The sequence below is a fragment of the Leptinotarsa decemlineata genome, unplaced genomic scaffold (genome assembly GCF_025532065.1).
Source record: "Leptinotarsa decemlineata unplaced genomic scaffold, Ldec_3_MD MMD2_tig00026375_RagTag_RagTag, whole genome shotgun sequence".
NCBI lineage: Eukaryota > Metazoa > Arthropoda > Insecta > Coleoptera > Chrysomelidae > Leptinotarsa > Leptinotarsa decemlineata.
In genome coordinates this window covers 404,879-431,909 of record NW_027412711.1, presented here as the reverse complement: position 1 = coordinate 431,909, position 27,031 = coordinate 404,879, and the positions used below count along the sequence as shown (strand labels likewise).

The following is a 27,031-nucleotide window of genomic DNA, read 5'->3' as shown; positions in this document are numbered from 1 at the left end:
TTAAAAATTGATCTACAAAAAGCAAATTTTGTTAGCATCACGATTGATTCGCCAAATCATAAGGAAATCAAAGTTGTGCCCATAATGGTGAGGTACTTTGATTATGAAAAGAGTATCCAAGTGAAATTACTTCAGTTGCGCGACTTACCTGGTGAAACATCAGAGCAGTTAAACGACTATGTGGTTAGTGCTTTGAATAACCAGAATTTACTTGACAAATGTATTTATTGGATTGTCTGCTGATAATACGAATACAAATTTTGGCGGAATGAGAAGACAAGGGGTGAACAATCTATTTCACAAATTAAATGCTTCTCGTGGCAAACCCTTGGTTGGAATTGGATGTGTGGCACACATTTTCAACAACTGTGTACAAAATGCGACGGACGTCTTACCAATTGATGTCGAGGTTATTGCGGTTAAGATTTTTAAGCATTTATATATTTTTACAGTCAGAGTAGATAAATTAAAACAGTTTTGCGATTTTATTGGTGTCGAGTACAAAAAAATGTGCTGAAGATCGATGGCTCGAACTATTGCAAATAGAAAACGGGTTAAAAAATGTTAAGATTTTATGCGAGTGTATTTTTTGTCTGCCTGGGACCAGTGCGTCGCTTGAAAGGTTGTTCTCAAATATAAATAACTTTTGGAGTTCCGAAAAATCGCAGATGAAGTTATCTACTCTGGAATCCATCATGCAAGTCCACACAAACTTCAATGAGACTTGTAGTGAAATTTTTGAAAAATTTGAAGGCTATCCTTAGTTCCCAAAAATACGATTGGTACCAAAATGATCCAGATAGTCAAGCTGGCATGTCGAAAGAAAATTGAATTTTGCGTTTGTATATTGTATATTTTTTTTGGGAAAGAAAGTTTTTGGCTTTCTACTACTCCATCTGATACAAAAAAAAGGATGAGAGAATCTTCCAAAGAAAGGAAAGAAGTAATCAATTTGAAACTCTATACATGAATGTGTAGATCATGCAAAGAAGTAACTTTCAGACACAAACTGAAAGAAAGTCCTCCTGAAACAGCTACTTTCATATAAAAATTGAATTACACGAAAGAAAATAATTCTTTCGAAACAAATACTTCTATATGAACACTGAATTATACAGAAGATACTTTTCTCTACTCAGTTTGTATTTCAAACATTTGTTGTGGAATAAGAATCAGATATCATTCACATGAGTTCTACTTTGAATGAATGGTAATAAATTGTACTCACATAGAACACTGTCACCATTCATTCAAAGTAGAACTCATGTGAATGATATCTGATTCTTATTCCACAACAAATGTTTGAAATACAAACTGAGTAGAGAAAAGTATCTTCTGTATAATTCAGTGTTCATATAGAAGTATTTGTTTCGAAAGAATTATTTTCTTTCGTGTAATTCAATGTTTATTTGAAAGTAGCTGTTTCAGGAGGACTTTCTTTCAGTTTGTGTCTGAAAGTTACTTCTTTGCATGATCTACACATTCATGTATAGAGTTTCAAATTGATTACTTCTTTCCTTTCTTTGGAAGATTCTCTCATCCCTTTTTTTGTATCAGATGGAGTAGTAGAAAGCCAAAAACTTTCTTTCCCAAAAAATTAATCACTCCTAAAAATATAACCCCTTCAATTCAAATAGGATTCCTCTTGGCTGGGATTAAATCAAATAGGTGAATGAATGTCATTACGATGTCATCGATGACATAAGCAGAACAAGCTTATTCCGTGACATTCAAAATCGTAATTCATGAATGAAGTGTGTGAATTTTCTATAATATTATCCAATTTGGTACTGAAGAGCCTTAGGGCAAGTGTCTTAAGGCGAAACATCGGTGTATACCAGTGAGGGTGACAGTGTTCTATGTGAGTACAATTTATTACCATTCATTCAAAGTAGAACTCATGTGAATGATATCTGATTCTTATTCCACAACAAATGTTTGAAATACAAACTGAGTAGAGAAAAGTATCTTCTGTATAATTCAGTGTTCATATAGAAGTATTTGTTTCGAAAGAATTATTTTCTTTCGTGTAATTCAATGTTTATATGAAAGTAGCTGTTTCAGGAGGACTTTCTTTCAGTTTGTGTCTGAAAGTTACTTCTTTGCATGATCTACACATTCATGTATAGAGTTTCAAATTGATTACTTCTTTCCTTTCTTTGGAAGATTCTCTCATCCCATTTTTTTGTATCAGATTGAGTAGTAGAAAGCCAAAAACTTTCTTTCCCAAAAAATTAATCACTCCTAAAAATATAACCCCTTCAATTCATATATTGTATATATTTTATAGGTAGATATTTTATAAAAATACATTGTTTTCTTGCTGCTGCATCTGTATACTTGTATACAATAAAAAATAAACCTTCATTTTACAAATCCTAAGTGTACTTTTTTTTGTTCAAAAATTCACCCTAATTATAACTGACATTAATGACGAATACATAGAGTAGTCAATGTAGAAAAAATACATGTGCTCCAAACATAATCCTTATTGGATATGGTCCTTTGGGTTTAAAATGTTATTGTTGGTGAATTGACAATTGTCAGTTGTTACTTGAAGAAATGATTGCCGATCCACGATATTTAGAGATAAGTGGAGAAAATCACTCGATGAAACAGTTATCATAGAAAACTACTTTCTCGATTTAAATTATCAAAAGCGAGGAGAGTGGAATAAGTTTAGAAGTGGAACTGTGAACATATTTTATATGGAAAGATTTTTCTAATATTTTCAAATGTTGATTTTGCTAAAAATTAAATATATAGAAATTAGTGTTTAGAAGAACAAAATGGTATACCTCAGCGGTTTTCAAAAAAGATTTAGAAAGTCATGAGATGTATGCCTTCCGACAGGGTTTTGTGTTGCTACTAATGCTTAATTTATTTTTATTTTCCATAAGCATTTTATCGTAAGTTGAGTGAAATGTACAGGAATCTAAATTATAAATATTATCGTTTCTTGGGAATAATAAAGATTATTATCGAAATCAAATCAAATCTTTCATTGATTACTTGAAGTTTCACTATTTTGAAAACGATTTCTGACTGTAGGAAATAAAAATTATCAAACAGTACATGGTGGAATGGTAGTTAGTCATTCATAATTTCTCGTAATCCATTTTTATGCTAGTTTACTTATTTTTTCATGCATTTGTTGGTTTTGGAAAACTAACGGGAAAGACTTCATTATCATTTTATTGATCCACTAACATTTTTTTGACACTTTGTGGCTTTTGTGAATTAGTTTGAAACAAAATCATTTTCGACATGACTGGTTTCCACCAAACATGTGTATAATTGGACTAAATCACAGAAGCCAAATATTCATTTGAATAGTTCTTTGAATGTGCCTGTTGCTTGTGCTTGTTTGTTTGTGATTATTTCTAGGAAAGAATTATGGCAAATTATCAAAACAGTGACAAAAATACCTTTTGGAATTTCGCCAAACTTCTTACATTGCATATTCTTCATTTATAGGTTATTTTCATTCAGTCATAATTTTGTTTTTTTGTTTTAATTCAATTAGGTGACTGTAGATTTAGGTATATTATTTTTTGTTAAGTACATAAAAATGAATGTAAGGTTTTTTTTATTGAAAATCATAGAATAGTAATTAGTTACGGGTAGATTTGAAATATAGAGTACCAATACACCAAATGTTATTTTAAAGTAACAATGTTTAAAAACGTTCAGATATTCAGATATTTTAAAAATTTTGCTGTGACTCCTGTGTGAAAATGAAATACAATGTGAACAAATTATCAAATCTTTCAATTCACATATATTGCCAGACATTCTATTGAACTATAAATGATATAATATTGAAAATAACAATCTCATTTCTCAACATGTATAATATTTCTGGAAAGCTACATTTGCCATGAAATATCGTTTCATTATTGAATATGTATGTTGAAGTTGTTTATATGAATCTTATCTTGAGAGATAGAAGCTCTATTGACATTCTTACCAAAATAATGCCTTATCCGCAACTGAATTCAATGTTATTTATCTCAAGAACGAATATTAGTTTGTTCATAAAAATAACAATTTTTTAAATTCTCTTACAGTTTCTAATAACCCCGCCTTCGTCCAAAACTCCTCCACACCATATGCACGCTAATGCTCTTGCCTTGCAACAGAAACAACGTTCATTCCTAGCGTTTGGTTTTGGAGCCAATTCAGCACCTTCTAGAAGAGAATCACATGTCAACGTAAATGTGACACCCACCTCGCATGAATTATCTTCGGACACTCCAGAAATCAGGAAATACAAGAAAAGGTTCAACAGCGAAATATTATGTGCAGCGCTATGGGGTTAGTAAACATAAGAAAATATTTGATCGTGACCAGAAGTCGAGAAAAAATTGTAGGTTTTCAGAGCACAAATTTTTGCAATGTTGAAATTAGTGATAACCAATTTTGCTCAAATTTTGATAACAGTACACCTTTGTATAGAATATACAAAATAGTAGAACAGAATAATAGTAACAGTAGAATACATAACATGCATGCATATTTAACATTTTGAGACTCTACGTATCCACGAGTGGTCATTTCCGTTTTATATTCCTGAGACTTTCTCCGGTGGCCACAGAATGTTCTAAATTTCAGAAACGCGTGGACACAGGTTGAAACAATTTCATTGATTCTTAGTACGCTTAGTGAATTTGTGGTCCCAAAATGTAGAATGCAGAATTTATTTATTCATAGTAATTTTTTGGGGTTATAAAACAAAAAGTAAATAAATTGAATAATGAAAGCTTTACTAAAGATTATTCTTCATATTGTTCAAATAAATTGAAGTAAAAATAACAATATATCTGAAATATAAGGTCATTGAAAACAATTGTATAGTTTACTATCTAGAGTTCTTCACTGTTTGGCAGTTCTTAACATTAATAATACACATTGAATGAATACTTGATGGCTGATACTTGATAAAAATCCATAACTTATTCAAGTAACACTTTATTGTGATATTTTAACTGACAATTTAACCAAATTATATATCATAACGCCTTAATACACTCCAGTTAATGCTCTCAAATTTATATAAAAGTAATGAAAACAATCAAAAGAACTTAACCTGAAGTTCGATTGAAATTATATCATGGTCCAGTCCAAAAATATTGCATAATTATGTAGTATATGTTTTCTTCTACTTCACAGCACAAGGTTCAAAGAAAGGCAAAATACGGGTCTGTCCCTCCAGCCGGCCCATCACATAGCGTGTGGAAATGTTTTCGTTAGTTTAAATAATTGTATTGTATGTGTTTTTATGGTCATTTGGGTTTTTTTTGTGGATGGGACAGGGTTGTAATATTTTCGGACTGGACTATCATATAATTTCGATCGAACTTCAGGGAAGTTATACAAATTATATTATACAAGTTATACAAATTATATTATACAAGTTATACAAATTATTCTAGATTCATAATAGAATAGAAAAAATCATTCTTAGAGCTAACTAGAGGTCTATTATAGAATTTGGCAATTGTATTACACTCCTTGCTCCAACTAGCTGACTTTCTGATCACGTATAGATACCCTTTCGTAAAGCCGAAGAGGTTGACGCGTGTCTAATGGAATGGGCTGTAAAAACTGTAGAATCTATTTTCGCTTTCCGATGTATAAATTTCACCCAGCGACTGAGTGTTTGTTTGGAAGCTATACCGTGTGGCCTTTGATCTGAAATAAACAAAGCATCACAACCAGTTATCCTTAGAGGTTTAGTGGTATCCATGTAATGTATTAGCAAAGATACTACACATAGCTGTGGGTTTTGATGAAAATATGGCAAAGACAAGGATGGTAGGTAAAATTTCGGTCTTGAGGTTTTTATTAAATCTGGAATTGGGATGATAATGCCTGAACCTGAAATTTTCACGTTTGAACATTTGATAAGTGAAATTGTTTGTACCTTTCTCCAGTGGCCAAGGCCAATAAGGTTTGCAGGATAAAAATTTCAGGTCAGACTCACAATTTTCAAAAAATTCAAAAATCTCTTGAGGGTTCCAGGTGCAATTATATCTGGGTTTTGGAGACCTCAGTCTGAAAACACCTTTTATAAAGCATTTGATTTCCAAATTTGTATTAGTGATAAAGTCGCTCGGTGTTTATTGAAGGTTCCGTAAATGCTTCCAGACGAGTTTAGAATGTCCTGGAAAAAAAGATATCCGATATTTCGCAATCGAAGAGGGATATCTTTTTAGCTGACAGTATTGCCACCACAACTTGTATGTTGTGCCATACTGACTGAGTGTGTTTTGACTTGAGAATCTTAGCATCGTTCCTATGGCATCTTCAGGCACTCCCTTTCTGCGAAATGCTTCGCAGATAGTTTGGCTGCTACCAGGATAAGGTCTCGATAGAGTGGATGATTTTCTCCGCTGAAAGGACAAAATAAAAGATTTGAGTTGGGTCCAAACTGAAGAGGAGTGCCTACTATTAGTTTTGAGAATAACGGAAACCAGGGTTGTGATGACCAGAGAGGAACTATTATTATCCCTTCTGCATTTTCATTTAATATTTTTTGTAGAACTTTTATTATCTGCAAAAATGGGGGAAATGCATAAAAATATATGCTTCCCCAGTATACAGTGAAAGCGTCAATATTTTCTGACCGTGGATCCTTCAACCACGAAATATATCGTTGACATTTATGGTTGTTCAATGAAGCAAATCTATTGATTTCTGGTTGTTCAAAGTATCGTGTAATATTATCGAAAATATTTTGATCTAGAGCCCACTCTGTTTCGGACCGTAGCATAAGAACGGTACAATTATTGAACTGGCTGGTGAAGCATTTCAAGACATAAAATATCGCTTTAAGCTCCAGATGGTTGACGTGGTGGGACGAGTCTTATTGAGTCCACCAGCCATGTGTACTTTCACCGCCTGAAAAAGCTCCTCAACCTGACAAGCTCGCATCAGTACGAATTTCTAAATCGTATCGATCTCCTCTAAGATTATGTTTTGCTAAGATTCTGGCAGTGACATGTATGCATGATAATTTCCTTTATTGGATCTCAAAAATGAGATCGAAGAGTTCTTTCGAAGAGTTTTGTGTACCCCCAACCATATTTAACCGCTGGTCAAGCGGCTGTAAGTAAACCTAAAAATGTGCAAATCTAAGGATTTGAAAGTTTGGGTGTTTGAGGAAATATTTGAAGGACTTCAATATTTAGGTACGTTTTTCCGTTACATTGTTAGGAATCATGACACTTTTCTCTAAATTAATAATAAATCCTAGAGAGGTCAATAAGGAAGTAACGACATGCACATTCTCTCTGCACTGATTTGCTGTTGATCCTAGTATGAAAACATCGTCAAGATAATTGGTGCACAGTATACCTTTATCACTTAAACTCTGAACTACAGGTTTCAAGAGTTTCGTGAAAGCATAAGGAGCAGACGCTAAGCCGAATGATAGACATACAAATTAAAAGAGTGTTGTTGAAAAAAAATCTCGGGTTTCTATGTTCTTTATAAATTGGCAACAAATAATAGGCGTCCTTAAGATCATCAGTACCTAGCTCCATAGTAGCCTCTTCGAATCAGTTTACCGGCTCTTCTGGCATCTTCCTTTTTGAAGTGTGGAGCGTGAATGTATTTATTAAGAGCTTTCAGGTACAAAATGAAACGTTTTTTACCATTGGGTTTGTTTGTGAGGAATAGGGCAGATATTACAAGTCTCTACCGCACCCACTTGTAATAAATTGTTTATTTCAACCTGCATTTGTCTATGTTCTACTGCAGATTTTTTAGTACGACGCCACGACGATGGTAAGGTGGCGGTTTTTTAATAAAGGGTAGTTTGTACCCCTCTAGCCAATGTAATATGATATGGTTTTTGGTTGAATGCAACCAATGGTGCCTGAAGTTTTTCAGCTGGCCTGCATAACCCGTGATACTCACTTTCTCTATTAATATCTCCGTCTGTCTTTACTCTTGGTCCATTGGTTGTCCCTCGAATAATTTCGGTGGTAAGCTTGGAGGTCTGGCCCGCTTCTGGTCCTGTCGTCCCCAACCGACGGACCGGGCGGTAGGAGTTTAAATTTCTTCCCATGTTAAATTGACCGTGGTTAAACGGGCTCTGAGTATGCCCGCCTCCCTCTCTGCTTTGTTTCCAAATAGGATTTTGTTTGGCACTAGGTAATTTCAGTTCCTTACTTTCACTCTCGAGTGTTTTCAAGGAATTTATTCTTCCATTCCATTCGTTTATGATTAAAAAATTCTGTATGAATGCTAGTATCTGATAGTTCCTTCATATTTTTTAAACAAGGTGCTATCATGTTTTTATGTGTTACAGACACGCGATGAAACAGAATTCTGCCGGAATCTGACAAGTCCGAAAAAATTTGTTTCTTTAGGTCCTCTGGAATTTTTTCCAAGTTTTCCAGCATAACGTTAAAACTTTTTCCTAAGGCACCTAGGACTTTTTCAAACTGATTTTGAACTTCCACATGAGAGGAGTCTGTCAAAATACTCTATTTAGACAGAACAGCCTTTACTTCGGGGTTAAGTTTAGGGGGGCTCAAATTGTTCAAATTCTTGGGGACACCATATGCGATGAATAAAGTCTGTGATTCGGATTTTTTCAACCCGTTCGACAGAATTGTTCGCCATTGTGAAACTATCTGCTTGTGTAAAGTGAGAGTATTTGTTCAACTATAACGTCATCATGAATGACAAGTTCATCTCGTTCTGGGCTGTGAACTCCCGACACCTCATCTGGTATTACTGAAATGTTACACACATTTTCGTCTTGCTTGTTATCTTCAGTGTTGGTCGCTACACACGGCAACGCTGAATGATCTAACCCCGCACAAGTTTCCCGTATAGGTAAACGTCGGATCGATTGAGAACATACGTCAGAAACTACTCGCTTCGGAGACTGTATGAGATTACGATCATTATGGCGTGAATCATACACCCGTGAGGATATCGTTGATCGTGATGTGGACCGATGTTTCAACTCGCTTCTATTCTTTACAGTCTTTCCAGTAACGCAGCGGAATCTATACGACTCCTCTTCTTGTTCGCAGGCTTTCCCTCGTCTGAAGACGCTGACGAAGTTCGTCTTCTACGTTTTTTGTGTTTTGAATTCACCATAGCCCTAAAAAAGAATATTGTCTATCGATTAATTCGCGAAGTAGGTATATATACAATGGAAAAAATCACTGACGAAGGTTTCTTATTGATGATTTCTCATTTACATATGTCATTGAAATAACTAAATGAAACAGGTTTCGAATATGTTTTGTTTATAAGTCTCACCTATATGGCTCTTTGTATTTCCTAGATTAATATCATTTAAATCTGAAAATGATTGACAATGCTTGGTGGTGTATTTCATCAGTTCGAACTTCCATTGTCTAACATAATATAAATTGATTTGAAATTCCTGAAAAAATATTAAGAAGATTAACCGAAAATTACAATTTTATTTGAAATTACAAATTACGAATTGAAATTACAAAGAAATAACATAAAATCAAACAACAGCCAAAAAGTAAAAATTGAAATATTAATAAAAGCTGAAAATTAAAAATTATTATTAACAAAAAATTAAAAATAAAAATTAAAAGATTTCGAACCAAGTTATGTCACGACGTTTCTATTATTAGTTATCACCCGAAGACGATTGTGGATAGTAACAATCGAAACGTCATGACATAACTTGGTTTGAAATCTTTTAATTTTTATTTTTCATTTTTTGTTAATAATAATTTTTAACTTTCAGCTTTTATTAATATTTCGGTTTTTATTTTTTGATTGTTGTTTGGTTTTATGTTATTTCTTTGTAATTTCAGTTTTTTTGTTCAAATAAAATTGTTATTTTCGGGTAATCTTTATAATATTTTTTCACGAATTTCGAATCAATTTATATTATATTAGAAAATGGAAGTCCGAACTGATGAAATCATTTAAATCTATTGATCTGTTCCTAAATGTAGTACATAGTACTTACATTTCTGAATTTAGCGTGTGACAACGAGAGAATAAAACGAACCTTGCACATGAAGCACAATAAACATAATTAAAACATTTCCACGTGCTATGTGATGGACCGGCTGGAGGGACAGGACCGTATTTTGCCTTTCTTTGAACCTTGTGCTGTGAAGTAGAATAAAACATATACTACATAATTATGAAATTTTGAGAACTGGACATGAAATATAATATATCACAAAAGTACAACACGTGTTTTCCTTTACAATTGCTTCTTCAGGCGTGTTCATACTGATTAAATTCTACCTAAAAGTACTTTATATAATATAGTAATTTGAATCATATGACCTACCTACCTACCTAATGGCATATAATTTTACCGGAGCTTAGTTATAAACTAATTAAAAATTTAAACATTAAAAACACCATAAATTAGTTGCTTTGAATATCCAACTGTCAGAAAGAATTTTCAGAGAGCACTGACAGATATCAAACAAATTGCTGTCAGCAATGCTTACAAGGTAGTTACTATCAACTCCATTTTTTCAAATTATTTCCAAAAAACTACGATAACAAACCATTTGCCAGGTCTGTTTCACTTCCAGAAACGATAATAAGCGTCATAGGACATTTATATAGGTATTTTGGTGAACTCTCCAATGACATCGCTCATTTTTAAAAAGAAAAACTTGGACTTGGCTTATAGAACAAATTATAATTTAAGCAAATTAATTTAATAATAAAACAATAAAGACAAAACTTTATTTGATTTGAAAGGGATATATTTTTAGGAGTGATTAATTTTTGGGAAAGAAAGTTTTTGGCTTTCTACTACTCCATCTGATACAAAAAAATGGATGAGAGAATCTTCCAAAGAAAGGAAGGAAGTAATCAATTTGAAAATAAGTAACTCTATACATGGATGTGTAGATCATGCAAAGAAGTAACTTTCAGACACAAACTGAAAGAAAGTCCTCCTGAAACAGCTACTTTCATATAAACATTGAATTACACGAAAGAAAAAAATTCTTTCGAAACAAATACTTCTATATGAACACTGAATTATACAGAAGATACTTTTCTCTATTCAGTTTGTATATCGAACATTTGTTGAGGAATAAGAATCAGATATCATTCACATGAGTTCTACTTTGAATAAATGGTAATAAATTGTACTCACATGGAACACTGTCACCCTACACTGAATGACCAACAGGAAGTTAACCACTCACCATTGGTGAGTCAATAATATGTACTTTGTAACTGTTGTTGACAACAATTCGTTGGGAAAAAACTCCAGTAATATTCATTACTACACCAAAGGTGTAGTAATGAATGAAATATTTCAATGAAATATTTTTGTTTATTGCTTTCTGAAAATGAAATATTCAATAGTCTGTGGAGCATACAATTGAATGTTACTAAATGCTGATATGGATCTGTCGATAAATTATATATTGTGAAGTCTGGTTTGTGGAAAATCATGTCTATTATTGATTTTAGTGATAGTCAAGTCTGGAAAATTTATTGTGCTATGTATCTTCATCCCTCACTGAACTGTGATCAGTGGTTGAAAACAGACAAGTGGTCCCAGGAAGTAAAGGGTAAATTATCACCGGTGGACACGTTTGGCTCAAAGTGTTAATACTTTCATTATATTTCTCATATTGAATTTAGGAAAATAGATTTGATTACTACTATACTTTTTTTGTTAGAATAAATTTGCATTTTGTATTTTGTTGCTAAGTCGTTTAGAACTTTCTACAGTACAATGCAAATGTATGGAGTAAATTCAATATTTAAAAAATAGGCGTCTTTTGGAAAGGACCCAAAAAAACATGTCAACTTTAAATTTTGATAGTCAATCTCATGATATACATATGAGAGATGTTTCGTCAACATTGTTGGTGTGATGACGTAGTCGACAATTTTTTTCAATGCAATGTTGTGTCTTTGAGTTGTGTATGCTTTTTCAAAATTGAAGGTACTGACATTTGTTTAAGAAAATAGCCAAGTGATTGAAACTTTGCACCAGTCATGTTGAAATTTTTATAGCATATAAGTATAGTATAATATAGTATATAGCACACATATAGTATAAGTAAAAATGTATCAGAAAAGTTTAACTCCATGATGAGTTTGTTATGTATACATGAATTGATGACAATTAACCGAACTTGTTTTTTAAAATAAAGGGGATATCTGTCAAAAATAAACAAAACGTTAACTTTATCCTAGTTACATAAAATTTGGCATATGGATATAAAATTGCTGTAACTTTTTGTTAAATTCGATCTAGAAATGCACTTTTTCAATTTTTTTCAAAAAAAAAGTTGAATTTGACAAACACTGAACGTCAGTGGCTCGCAGTTGGCCGCATCATTTTAAGTTAAATTTAAAGCACAAACAAGTGTCGAAGTTAAACATCATTGAAACTTTTCGAAAAAAAAGTTTCCCATATGGTGCGCACTTTATTGGTGACTCTGTATGTCAGAGCGTTCCATCATGATTTTGCAGAATTCGATTCCTCTGTCAAAGTCATCTTCTAACTGTTCTTGAACCGGATAAACTTAATAAGGATGCCACTTTTCTTTTTTCAACACTGTAGCAATAGTCAATTGGTATAATTATTATCTAGTGCGACTTGCCTTGAGCTGGTATGGGGGTTTTCTTGGAACACAAGTACCACGTAAAGTTTTTGGGCTTCTGAAATTGATTTTCTACCACTTTTAGATAGGTCTTTAACATGGTCCGTTTCTCGAAACTTCATCTCAATTTTACTAATTGTTGATTGAGAAACGGGTCCTCGGTTGGGGTATTTAGTATTGAATAAGCATCTCCACAGCCAATCATAATTAAAATTTCGATTCGTTTGGTTTCTGTAAGTCTCATTGTCAGATTATAAGTGACTCAAATATCTTTATAGAAATAATATCAAACGCTTCAATGACGCTTAACTTCAATAACATCTACTAATTTCAATCAATGCATTTCTTTTTCTGAATTAACAAAAACAATAGTACTCACCACGATGTTTTATTCTCAGTGGCGGTCCTTAGCATAATTTAGGTCAACAAATGAGTATTTACTGTAATTTCATCCATCTAAATACATAATTTCGGATGACCCTGTATTAATACATATTGGAATAATTATACCGTTGAATAGACGAATAGTGGACCTTTTGAATGAGGTGCCACATGACCCCTGTTTGTATTTAAAAAAAATTGTAGATTACGTCATCACGCCAACACCGGTAACGAAACGTCTCTCATATGTATATCATGAGATGGACCGTCAAAAATTAAAGTTGGAATGTTTTTAGACGTCTTTCAAAAGACGCCTATTTTCTAAATATCGAATTTATTCCATACATTTGCACCCTAATGTATATAAATGTCATTGCTGAATAATGAAATTAAAATTATTTAACATGAAACTAATACTTGAACTACATTTTAGAATTATACAGGAATACCGGAATTCCTCTAATTTTGCAGACAACAAATATTGACTCAAATCTATATAAAATGCTCTCACAGTAATTCAAATGTGATCAATTCATTTTAGACATTTATTTTTGTGTACATGCATATATATTCTGTTTTTTTTTGGAATTTTTTTGTATAGATATTTGAAATGAGAATTTAAAAAAAAGCAACTGCCTAGCATACATCTCTGATGTGTAACTTTCTTGATGCTAAGTAATCATCTGTTTTATTTTATGTATTGATAATATAATTTCATTCGTCGGCTGCCATGTTGAGATCAGAGTATTATTAACTGTGAACAAATGAACAAAAATCGCACGAATGAAAGAATCCAAATGAACTATTCGATTGATGTTTACAAACTTTCACTTTATGCAACTTTTTTTCTGCTGATTAGGTGGCCTTTAAACCAATTATAATAATTTCATTTTATTTTGATTTGAATTATGAAAGTATGGCTGCTTCAACAGTGCTGAAGTAATGGTACTATTACTTGAATACATTTCGATAAATATATGATTTACTGTCTGTGAAAATCCGTTATTCCTGTAAACAGCCATCGCCCCTTTTCTACAAACGACCATCCTCAGAAGTGGAAACGCGGAAGCTAAGGATTAACGAGATTGGATGATACACAGGAAATATTGATCGTTCAAACGTAGGGCTCAAACCATATAGTGGTCGATGGAATGAGTAGACACGACTTTTTCAAGTAACTGTTTGTTAAATTCGATCTAGAAATGCACTTTTTCAATTTTTTTCAAAAAGAAAGTTGAATTTGACAAACACTGAACGTCAGTGGCTCGCAGTTGGCGAGCCGGCTACCATCCCACTTGTATTAATTTTGGTATGACAGCGGTAATTTGCTATTTAAATTTTTGGGCAAAAAGATTGAAAGTGATTTACCCAATGGCAGCTGAATGGTTTCATTTATTTCTACCATCATTTATAAGTGTTGCAATTTCTTCAGTTCCCTATACTAAGTTGTAAATGTTTATAGACAAGGACTGAATAAAGCTCTACAAATATTGATCGGCCCATTTTTAAGAGCATATTTCTGCATCAAGAAAGATCTGTTTATATGTATCAAATTGAAGGACTAACTGGAGAAACTTTGTTATAGTACTTTGTTGTGCTTTCTTTTCACTGTCTTCTTTATATTTCTCAAAGATTGAGTCATTCAGTTTATTTTCTTGTTTCCTTAATTTCTTATTATCCATCCACAAGAAAGTGTTGTATTATGAATACACTGACTTGATGAAAATTATTAACACTATCCATGGTGATAATTATACAATTTTCACAAAGTTTTTTGTTTAATATACGTTTTGCTACGCAGTAGCTTTGTCAGTTGGACTAACATTAGTTAGACTGATGAAGTTACTGTGTAGCAAAACACACCTTAAATAAAAAAAAATGTGAAAATAATAACTATTATGGATGGTAAATTTTGTAACAGAAAACAGGTCGTTCCTGTATTTACCAATCTATATTTTCATTATTTATATCTGAAATTTTTGTAGATCCGGTACTAATCAGCGATTTTTTATAGGTGTGAATCTCCTCATAGGCACAGAACACGGACTTATGCTTTTGGATAGGAGTGGTCAAGGTAAAGTGTACCAACTAATATCAAGAAGGAGGTTTCAACAGATGGAAGTACTTGAAGGTCAGAATATTCTTGTTACGATATCAGGGAAGAAGAATAGAGTTAGAGTGTACTATCTCAGTTGGCTGAAGAGTAAAATATTGAGGACAGATGGTGTTAGTGATGTGAGTGTAGATCTTTTGTTATATTATTTTATTGGAATTCGTTCCAGTACCCTAACTTTTTATCCCCCAGATTAATTCATTTATATCTCCGATCAAATATATTTTCATAAAATCTAAAGGAAGAAAACCCATTGCAGAACTCTTAGCAATATGTTCAAGCATTAAAAAAGGTAATATTTCATACAATGACAATGATTCCGCCACACGTACCTACAAAGTCGTAGGTCTACATGAGAGGCAAGGGGTAAGGTGTTTTCACCTGAACCTGGAGCATGCACCTCTCCGGAATACTAATCATTATTCAGACTCCCACCCCGAAGTATGTTGTCTAACGGTTGCTCGTATCGACCAAACGAAATTAATTTTTGCGTTTCATAGTGGGAAATGACTTGCGACGATTCATCCAAATCGAAGACATTACACAGGTGCCTGATGTTTTTACTTCAACTACCTGCGCGGCATTACCTGGGTTAGTTGTTGTTTTTCCATCAGTTCGGACTTCCATTGTCTAATATAATATAAATTGATTTGAAATCCCTGAAAGAATCTGTAAAAAAATTTAAAAAGATTAAATCGAAAAATAACAATTTTATTAAACAAAAAACTAAAATTACAAAGACATAACATACAAGCAACAACCAAAAAAATAAGAAATTGAAATATTAATACAAGCTGAAAATTAAAAATATTTTTAATAAAAAATGGAAAAAATTACAATTAAAAAGATTCCAAATCAAGTTACGTTACGACGTTTCGATTGTTAGTATCCACAATCATCTTCGGGTGATAACGGTTATCACCTGAAGACGATTGACCATATATCGGTCAAACCAAGAAAAACTGATCCAAAGGTACGACGGGCACAAAAAGGCATACATAAACCCAATAATATATAACTCAAACCTCGCAATACACGCCATACAAAACAAACATAATTTCCCCTCACCAGAGGATATAAAACTCATAAAACAAGTCAATAAGGGAAACCGTATGGACATCTGGGGAAACTTGAACATCCATAAATTTAACAGTCATAATTCACTTATCAAGGAAGAAATACAAATCAAAACACAACAAGACCTAACATTAAATATATGACACAAAATAATACACACTTCTAGAAACAGTAAACCTAGAGAAGATCCATCACAAAGAATATATACAGGCTGATTCACGGTGGATGGCACATTAGACGTTTCTGGTGAACCAGACAACGGATCACTTTGAAAATTTAATGGAAGGCATATTCGGACATTCTCTAGCCAACTAAAATATTTTCGACAATGCGGTGTGTTGCGCTTCTATTAGAAAGGAGTAGCAACTTTGATTTTGCAAATGGAACACTCTGTATATAATATTATTTTTGGAATCTCCAACAATTGCCCGACAACTTTTCTTGATATTTCCCTATACCTATCTGTTACCGTTTTCGAAATAAAAATTAATTTCAATTTTTTTCTTCGAAAATCATGACTTCTAAAAATGCCGATATCTTTTAGTTAAGAAGTACTATGATATCGAAATTTGGTTTGGAGTTAGGTGATACTTGGACACTTCCCACACGTCAGCCTAATCTCCGTTACTTCAATACAGGGTGGTAAAAAATACAGTTTTTTCTTTTGCTTGAAAAAGTTGCTTAAATTTGATTATTTTGAATGGAACACCCTGTATATTATTGAAAATTCGGAAAGCTGCTGAAATTTGCTTTCTTTCTATGTATATCATACCTATACCTAACTAGTCAAGTTTCGGACTTATGAACATTTATTTGTGAAAATGTCCCTTCAGAATGGTATTTCCATTCGGTATTTGGTAAGCAGGCCATGATTACTATTTGACAGTAGCGTTGTGACATTCTCCTAATAATATCGACATTTTCGTCACTTCAGAAGTTGCAAATACCTTCAAAACGATGGAACAAAACTATTCAAACGAAGTTCTTATGAATTTGTTTATTATTTTTGGACAGTGTGACAAAATTATCAACAGAACATGTAGAAAGTTCAATGAAATGTATCCGAATCTACCGCCAATGAACCTCAAGAAATTTATACGAATTTAGAACAATTTCAATGCATTTGGATCAACTTTAAAAGCACCAAGAAACTTGCCTCGACCCGTAACTTTCGAAGACAACCAGATTAATGTCTTAGCATATTTTCACGCATTTCCCGAGTCATCGGTAAGAAGTGCTGAAGAAGATTTGGGTATAAAATATTCATCGGTTCAAAGAATCTTGCGAAGACATAAAATGCATGATTATAAATTCACCAAAATTCAAGCAATGAAGCCTCAAGATCCTCAACAGAGAGTAGAATTTTGTGAAATGTTGTTGACACGCATTCAAGAAGATCCACTTTTTTTAAATAAAATTATTTGGACTGATGAATCGAAATTTTCGAGAGAAGGGATTTTCAATAGAAAAAATCGTCATTATTGGTCCAGTGAAAATCCTCACGTCACAAAAGAAGCCGGATTTCAAGAAAAATTTACTTTTAATGTCTTCTGCATGTTGATGGACAACAAATTGAGGTACGTGATATACGAGGAGTCATTAACATCCAGAAGCTACCTGAATGTTTTGGAGAATACTGTAGACAGTTTCGTGGATAATCTGCCACTCGAAGATTATCGAAACTGTTGGTACCAACTAGACGGAGCTCCTGCACATTGCACAAGAGAAGTGAGCGCAGAACTGGATAGACTATTTGACGATCGGTGGATGAGGCGCTTGGGACCATGGAATTGGCTAGCGAGATCACCCGATCTTAATCCATTAGATTTTTATTTGTGGGGAATGTTTAAAGAAAAAGTTTACAAAATACCCGTGCGTTCGAGAGATAAATTGTTAGAAAGGATTGCCCAAACATTTGAAGATTTGGATCCCAATGAAATCAGATCTGCCACCACGAAAGCAGTCAACACCCGCATTTTAAAGTACTTGGAAGTGAACGGCCAGCGATTCGAACATATTTTGAAATATTCCACATGATTGTTTTACTTTTTTATAATTATTCATATCAATATTTCCAATTTCAAGTTTCTTGGTGCTTTTTTAAAGTTTATCCAAACATATTGAAATTGTTCTGAATTCGTATAAATTTCTTGAGGTTCATTGGCGGTAGATTCGGATACATTTCATTGAACTTTCTACATGTTCTGCTGATAATTTTGTCACACTGTCCAAAAATAATAAACAAATTCATAAGAACTTCATTTGAATAGTTTTGTTCCATCGTTTTGAAGGTATTTGCAACTTCTGAAGTGACTAAAATGTCGATATTATTAGGAGAATGTCACAACGCTACTGTCAAATAGTAATCATGGCCTGCTTACCAAATACCGAATGGAAATACCATTCTGAAGGGACATTTTCACAAATAAATGTTCATAAGTCCGAAACTTGACAAGTTAGGTATAGGTATGATATACATAGAAAGAAAGCAAATTTCAGCAGCTTTCCGAATTTTCATAATATACAGGATGTTCCATTTAAAATAATCAAATTTCAGCAACTTTTTCAAGCAAACGAATAAAACTGTATTTTTGTACCACCCTGTATTGAAGTAACGGACATTAGGCTGACGTGTGGGAAGTGTCCAAGTATCACCTAACTCCAAACCAAATTTCGATATCATAGTACTTCTTAACTAAAAGATATCGGCATTTTTAGAAGTCATGATTTTCGAAGAAAAAAATTGAAATTAATTTTTATTTCGAAAACTGTAAGAGATAGGTATAGGGAAATATCAAGAAAAGTTGTCGGGCAATTGTTGGAGATTCCAAAAATAATATTATATACAGAGTGTTCCATTTGAAAAATCAAAGTTGCTACTGCTTTCTAATAGAAGCGGCAACACCGCATTGTCGAAAATATTTTAGTTGGCTAGAGAATGTCCGAATATGCCCTCCATTAAATTTTCAAAGTGATCCATTGACTGGTTCACCAGAAACGTCTAATGTGCCATCTACCGTGAATCAGCCTGTATATGTAATTGTATTTGATACACAGAGAGTGATGTTAGACCAAGACAAAGCTGAAAGCTTCAATAATTTTTTTATTGAAAGTATTCTTGATATTAAAGCAACAATTCCGGCTTCTGTACAATGGTCATGTGAAAATCTTGAAGTGATTGGATGCAATTTGTCCGATTTCAAACGTTTTACACTGAAGGAATTGAAGTCAATTATTTCATGTTTGGATAACAAGTGTAACACTAATATAATGAATAACAAGGTTCTCAAGAGTATCTTCTCGTTACTAGGTCTAGTACTTCTTGATTTTGTCAATACTTCTTTGATAAATGGGCACTTTCCAGATAAACTCAAAATTAGTACAGTTGTTCCTGTGCCTAAAGTTTACAATGCAAATGAAGCTTTCAACTTTCGTCCCATAAACACTCTGTCTCCTTTAGAAAAAGTAATAGACTTAGCTGCTTATAACCAAATATGCACATATATCGAAGACAACAACCTTCAATCAGGTTTTAGATCGCAAAACTCATGTGAAACTGCTCTTCAACTCGCCTTGTTTAAATGGAAACTGTCAATTGATGACAATAAATATGTAGCAGCAGTATTTTTGGATTTCAAAAGAGCGTTCGAAACTATAGATATATCTATTTTGCTATCAAAATTAGAGTAATATGGAATAACTGGTAGGGTGTTGCTATGGTTCTGAAGTTATTTACTCAACAGATCTCAATGTACTAAAATAAACAACGTCCTATCAAGCCAAAAAGCAATTGATACCGGGGTGCCCCAAGGGAGTGTAATTGGCCCTGTTTTATTCATACTTTATTTGAATGACATACATTTTATTAGTGACTGTGAATTCAACCTCTTTGCAGATGATACTCTCATTGCAGCAAGCGACTCTGATATTCATAATGCTTTACGCAAAATTAATTTGGCTCTTGAATATAAACAAACATTAACAAACTCAAACTGAATACCACTAAAACGAAAGCTATGATATTGACAACACAATATAAATATAACTTAATAGATATCAACTCCATTAATATTGAGATCTACGGCGAAACTATAGAAATTGTGAAAGAATTCAAATACCTAGGCTTCATTGTTGATAACACTTTGAACTTAAAAAAACACTTTCAGTATATGTGTGATAAAATTTCTAAAAAATTGTTTTTTTTACTAAAATTAGTAGACAATTAACATTCCAATCTAATTTGACTGTTTATAAAACAATAATCCTACCACTCTTTGGTTACTGTGCTACTTTGATATTATTACTAGACGGTAATTCTATCTCTACTCTACAAAAATCACAAAACAGAGGAATGCGCTTGTTATTAAAATGCCATAAATATACTCCTATATTATGAATGATCAATATTCTGAATTGGATGACAGTAAAAAATAGATTACAATATTTTTCTATGATATTCATATTCAAAATATTCACTGGAAAAGCACCACATTACTTCATTGAGTTTATTACATAAACCCATCAGATACACAAATACGATGCAAGAGGAAGAGATGACTTGGTTGTCCCACGAACTAACCTTGCAAGAACAATGAATTCTATTTTTCACAGAGGATTCTTGGACTATAACAAGCTTCCCAATGAAATTATACAAAGTAATACCCTTCAACTCTTCAAATGCTCCTTATCTCAATATATACAGACACAATACTATTCCAATTGAGTTGTTCATCATTTTTCTCTCTATTAATCTATTCATCATCTACTACTGCTATGTTTTACCCAATATATTCCAGTTTTTTTAGGATATCTATTTCAAATAAATTTATTTATATATTTCTATGTTACCTGATGTAACCCAAATACAGGCAAATTCACCTAAAGTACCTGTAGTACCTAGAGCCTAGACTCTACTTTGAGTAGAGCCTAGATGATGATAGTACGACCAGTTATCGAAAGCGCTCGCATATAATTAAATAGAAGTTATAAAGCTTCAAATCCTTTTTGTGACTTACATTAATATTAAAATACTGAAAATAAAGGAACATTAGTTGCATCATTGCAGTTATTGAGTGTCTTGATATAGAAACAGAAGTTAATATCGGACATAGCACTCGTGAAAGTGGCAAACCATAGACACGTGTTTCGGGCTTTTGGCCCATCATCAGTATGGTGCAGCCAAGTGTAAGGATGGGCAACACTTGGTTACCAAAAGATAGAAATACAAATGCACGGAGCCACCAACAGGAGCCAACCGCACATTTGTGGTTTCAGTTGATAGATCTCGTGTTCACAAGAAAACTATCAAAATCACCACGGAGGCAGCTATAGCTACCTGCGTGACATCCGGGTCCAGGAAATTATACAAATATGAAAGTTATTGAGTGTCTTGATATAGAAACAGAAGTTAATATCGGACATAGCACTCATGAAAGGGGCAAACCATAGACACGTGTTTCGGGCTTTTGGCTGAAACTCCATCCCTATGGGGATGGAGTTTATTTTTTTGCAAAATTATTCTCACAGTTTCTCTGCCAACTCCTGCGTCTTCAATAATACTCCTAAACTTAGTTTTTCTGTTTTCAATAACGCTCAAACAAACATTGAGTTGTTCTTTTTCATTATACTTTATTGGATTATGTGTGAATGTTTTCAATATCCTTCCCACGATATTAAAATTAATATTTCTTCCTGAATGCCGTTGATAGAAAATACATGCAACATCTTATATTTCACATTCTCACCACATAAAAGAACGATTTTCAAAAAAGTTACAGTTCCAAAAAATGTACAGTTACCTACAATGGCATCACCATTGATCTTAAGATCAAAATATCATGCACTTCTCCACGACTGTCAAGAAGTGCAAATCGAGCAAATTCAACAAAACAAATAAGACTATATTCAACTTACTGTTTCCGTAACAACAATGGACTGAATTCAATTATAGTGCAAAAAATCATCCTAACAGTCATCAAATTATTCCACAATTAATAGTGTATACTAAATAATTTCACTGTACTGAATATAAATGTAAAGATGAATCATAAAAATGGATAATTTGATTTAACATGAGAAGTGCGAGATATCATTTTGAACAGACTAAAGAGAAGATTTCGAATTTTTATTTTTTTACTATAATAATAGCAGATATTTGTCCAGAGCTTCATACATCTTCATCTGTTAAGTCGACAGAATTCAATTTCCGACAAGAACAGAAGCTTCAAAATTTGATTCAAAATCATTTTCGTAGTTCTACTGGAAGAAAACGGAAAAAAAATTATTCAACGAAAGTCATTTTTTGTGGAGGAAAAAAAAATGTTTTTCGTGTTATTTAGAAAGGAAATTATAAATTCAGTGACCTCCATAAAGAATTGAAATATTGAGCTACACTTCTGAAAGAATTTTTGTAACATTCTAAAAAAAAATTTCTAGACGGGAAGCAAAAGACTGTTTTTATTGGATCACTCTATTCAATATAGACAAACCAGTTAAAAGTCACCTTGCAAACGCCCGTTAATAAAAAATTATATTTTTTTGAAATAGGAAAGTTATGAATTTCTCTCCAATTGATTTTTGTACAAATGAGGATCAAAACGTTATTTTATTCAATTCTTGACATTTTCATAGAATTAGATTATTTTCAGCTTTCTCAGACGTGCACTAACAAAGTGAATCAGATACCAACCCGATAAAGAACAACAACCACAGAAATTTTGAGCACGAAAGTCCATAGGCATTATGGAACTCAGGTGTTCCATGAATATCTAATGAGCACCTGATTAGCACCTTCATCTCATGCCCTTATTTATTGAGGAACATACTGTAAGAACTTACTCCATCAGGTATAGTGGTTTTCAGATCCATAAGCCCCGTAGGCATTATGGAATCTAGGATTACTATAAATATCTAGTGAGCACCTAATTAGCACTTTATTCTAATGCCCTCATGATAGTGAGAAAATACCATAAAAATTCAGTACATCAGTCATGGTGGTTATCAGTCCATAACCACATAGGAATTATGGAATCTAGATTTACTATAAATATCTAATGAGCACCCAATTAGCCCTTTATTTTCATGTCCTTCATTATTGAGGACCGTACTGTAAGAACTCAGTCTTACTATAAATATCTAGTGAGCACCTAATAAGCACTTTATTCTCTTCCCCTTATTTATTGAGAAACGTACTATAAAAACTCAGAGTACATCAGTCATGTTGGCTTTCAGGTCCATGAACTCCATAGTCATTATGGAATCTAGGTTTATTATAAATATCTGGTGAGCACTTAATTAGCACTTTATTTTGATTGTCTATGTATTAGTTTACGAGCCTTTCAAGCTCAGGTCCCGAATTTTTTTCCGCTTATTCACTGTCGTTTTTATCTTAATTTCATGCATTAGCACTTTATTCTCTTGCCCTTATTTATTGAGGAACATACTGTAACGAATTAAAGAATTCACTGTCTTAAACAAATTTATTTTAACAATACTTCACTATCACAACTAATTTATTTACACCACTCAGTAACTAACGCTTAATTTATCTTCACCGTTTGTTAACCGCTCGATTCGCTTTCTTGGTACAGACTACTCTTCGGGACGGAGAGCGACGTTTTTATATTGTCAATGAACGTTCCGGATCCCTCTGCGGATTTCGGGACTCATCCGCATCCTTCCCGCTCTTTCGCGGTATTCCGTCATGCGTCGGTCAGGGCCGGCTTCAGATTCATTACATTGCCCCCTTCTTAAAGACGTTTCGCCCCGAAATGTCATCCTTGGCGTGTGTCGATACCTGCAGAACTCTCCATATTTGCACTGTGAAGTTCGATGGAAGTAACACTCCACAGTCTTTATGCTCGGTCGTGGAAGATGGTTACCACACACCAGAATCTGGATGCCGCTGGATCAGAAGATCGTTTCCAACATGCTTCTCACAATTCTCCAGTCCAGCCTGTCGAGCCCAGAGGCTAATTTCGGGATCGCCAACTCCACGAGATTTTGGTCGAGCATCGTCTCCTTCAGTCTAGTAAGACTCCTCCAGACATCTTCATAGGATGGTTTGTCTCGAGAATGCTTTTTGGTCACCAAGTAAAAGATGTTTCTCTGACCCTTCTTCAACTGTAGCACTCCTCCGACTTCTGGATTCTGTTCTCGTAATGTTTGAAGCTGACCGAATTTCTTGTTGAATACCACAGCGATGCCCTTGGACATTTGGAGATCCTCTGCCACGCAGTGCGCTAGGGCGTAATCAACTGAAACCTTGAAAAGGTCTCGTGGCTCTTCTCGAGTTACCCCATGTACGACCTTCTGTCCGTTCGAGTATAAAGACATGAATTGCTGGAACGTCATTTCATCCTCTGGTGGTCTGAGGGCGCGAACTTGGTCGTGATTTCCAGCATAAGGAGCCAGTCTATTAAAATGGACGACCCTAGGCTTTCCTCGAGGTGGCTTATGGATTCGGTAGACGAGGTCATTAATCTTTTTCATGATTTTGTACGGACCTTCCCACGAGTTCCGCAACTTCGGTGATAAACCACGGCGGCGCTTAGGATTGTACAGCCAAACTAGGTCGCCGATTTCGAATCCTCCAGCATTCGCCTTGATGTCATAAGCCTCCTTCATTCTATCGCTGGCACTCCGGATGTTCAGACGGGCTTGTTCATGAATGTCGTCCATTCTCTGCCGAAGCTTGCTGACATAGTCTTCCCCCGCAGTGTCTTGTTCTGGAGGCATCCCGAATTTTAGGTCGCAAGGAAGCCGCAGCTCTCGTCCCATTATAATACTGGCAGGGGTTTGGCCGGTTGACTCGTGCACTGCCGAACGATAAGCCAGCAGGAACAGGTGGAGGTATTGGTCCCAGTCTCTTTGATGGTCAGAGACTACCTTGGACAAGTGGCGGTTTATAGTCCTATTCATTCGTTCCACCATTCCGTCGGACTGTGGATGTAAGGCTGTGGTTCTGGTCTTTCGAATGTCCAACAGTTTACATATTTCTTGGAACAGGTTGGACTCAAAATTTGTGCCCTGTTCCGAATGCAGCTCCAATGGGACACCGAATCAACATATCCATTCCTTTACCAGGACGTCAGCGACGGTAAAGGCTTCCTGGTTGGGCAGGGCATAGGCTTCTGCCCACTTGCTGAAGTAGTCCATGGCTACCAGGATGTATTTGTTCCCATGGTGGGACTCTGGGAACGGGCCGGCGATATCGATGGCGATTCTCTCGAAAGTACTACCCACGTTATACTGGCGCATTGGAGCTTTCGGTCGTACCCTAGGTCCTTTACTGGCAGCGCATACAGCACACTTTCTGCACCAGTCCTTGACGTCGGCTTGACAATTAACCCAGTAAAACCGTTGTCTTACTTTCTGGAGGGTCTTCGTTACTCCCAGATGTCCTCCAGTGACTCCATCATGGATTTCTTTGAGCACCCCCCGTCGTCTGCTCCTGGGTACCACTGTCTGGTGCCTTTCTTCTGCACCGTCTTCAGACTCCAACACCCGCTTCAGAACTCCGTTTTCCAAAGTAAGGGAGTTCCATTGTGTCCAGTAGGACTTAACCGCTGGCGAATAACCTGCTACCTCCTGCCACGTTGGTCTTTGATTACTTTTCTTCCAGTCGATGACTAAACCAAGATCTGGGTCATTCTCTTGGTCTTCCCTGATCTTATTATCCTCCCAGTTGTCGTCTACAGCTCTAGTTCGACAAATGGCTGCTTCCTTCTCTTCTGCTCTTTTGCTCGTCGGCAATGTGAGCAGTCATCGGGGCATGGTCTCCGTGACAGGGCATCTGCGTTTATTACGGGGGCTTGCTGGATAACGGCTGACGATTGCACCTTCTCATGGAACCTCTTTAGTTTTTTTGGTTTGGTGTTGGTTTTTTGAATGCTTGGACATTTGCTACGCACATACCCAATTTTCCCACGGTTCCGGCATCTTATTTGTTTTCTTTCAGACAAAACTCCTTTTATCGCCTTTCTTATAGTGGCCTCAATATCAGCAGAACCCTGTCCATCTTCCTCCATAGTTTGAACTTTGCTCTGGCCTTTGCAGGATTGTTTTATAGCCTCAAACTCCAGAGCTCTTGCCAGTGCATCCACAAGATGTTTGGGACGAGCTAGCGTCAAGGCCTGCTTCGTTTCTTGGTCGCGAAGTCCATCCAAGAATGCCTGAACTGCTAACCGCTCCATTACATTTTCGGGTGTAGCAGGATACGCCAGACGGACCAATCGAGCTATGTCGGCTTCAAACTCCTGTAGGGATTCTACTGATTTCTGGCAGCGGTTCTTGAGCTGTGAATGGTAAACGTGCTCTAGGTGGGCCTGTCCATACCGCAGTTCAAGATGCTTTACAAGTTGGTCATAGTCTTCCTGTTCCTGGGCCGTGAGGGTTTGCAGGATATTCGTTGCTTCTCCACACAACGCCAATGTTAATGCTACCGCCTTTTCTCCTGCATTCCATCCATTCGCTCTGGCCGCAGCTTCAAATTGTCGGCGGTAATTTGCCCAAGGAGTCTTTCCGTCGAACTGGAGCGGCTTCATAGAAAGCTTTCCTGGTTCAGAACTGAGTTTGACATCTTTCAGTTTCGAAATTGAGTTTTCAGTAACCGTTTCTGTGGGGTGGGCAGAATTAACAATTTGGTTTTGCAACTTGCTAATTGTTTTTTTCATATTGCTAATTTCTGCCTCGAAGTCGCCTTTGATTTCATTGCCTAACTGTTTTCCCATTTTCATCATTTCTGCTCCGATTTCATCTTTGATCTCCCCTTTGATTTCCTCTCTGATTTTGTCTATCTCTGTCTCGATGGTTCCTATCCTTTCTTCGAGTAGGTTTGCCACACTACAAAGCT

At 34.9% G+C, this 27,031-nt stretch overlaps 1 protein-coding gene across 8 annotated transcripts in view; it reads left to right on the top strand.

Annotated features, from left to right (window-relative positions):
• The window catches only part of msn (serine/threonine-protein kinase msn), a 239,473-nt gene that overhangs the window by 162,935 nt on the left and 49,507 nt on the right, over positions 1-27,031 (top strand). For 6 of the 8 annotated variants that reach the window (XM_074185518.1, XM_074185516.1, XM_074185515.1 and 3 more), the window contains 2 exons: positions 4,071-4,317; positions 15,004-15,224. In XM_074185518.1, the coding sequence (XP_074041619.1) occupies positions 4,071-4,317; positions 15,004-15,224 (468 nt within the window). The remainder of the gene's footprint in view (positions 1-4,070; positions 4,318-15,003; positions 15,225-27,031) is intronic. The other 2 variants (XM_074185519.1, XM_074185521.1) reach the window with 1 other exon arrangement.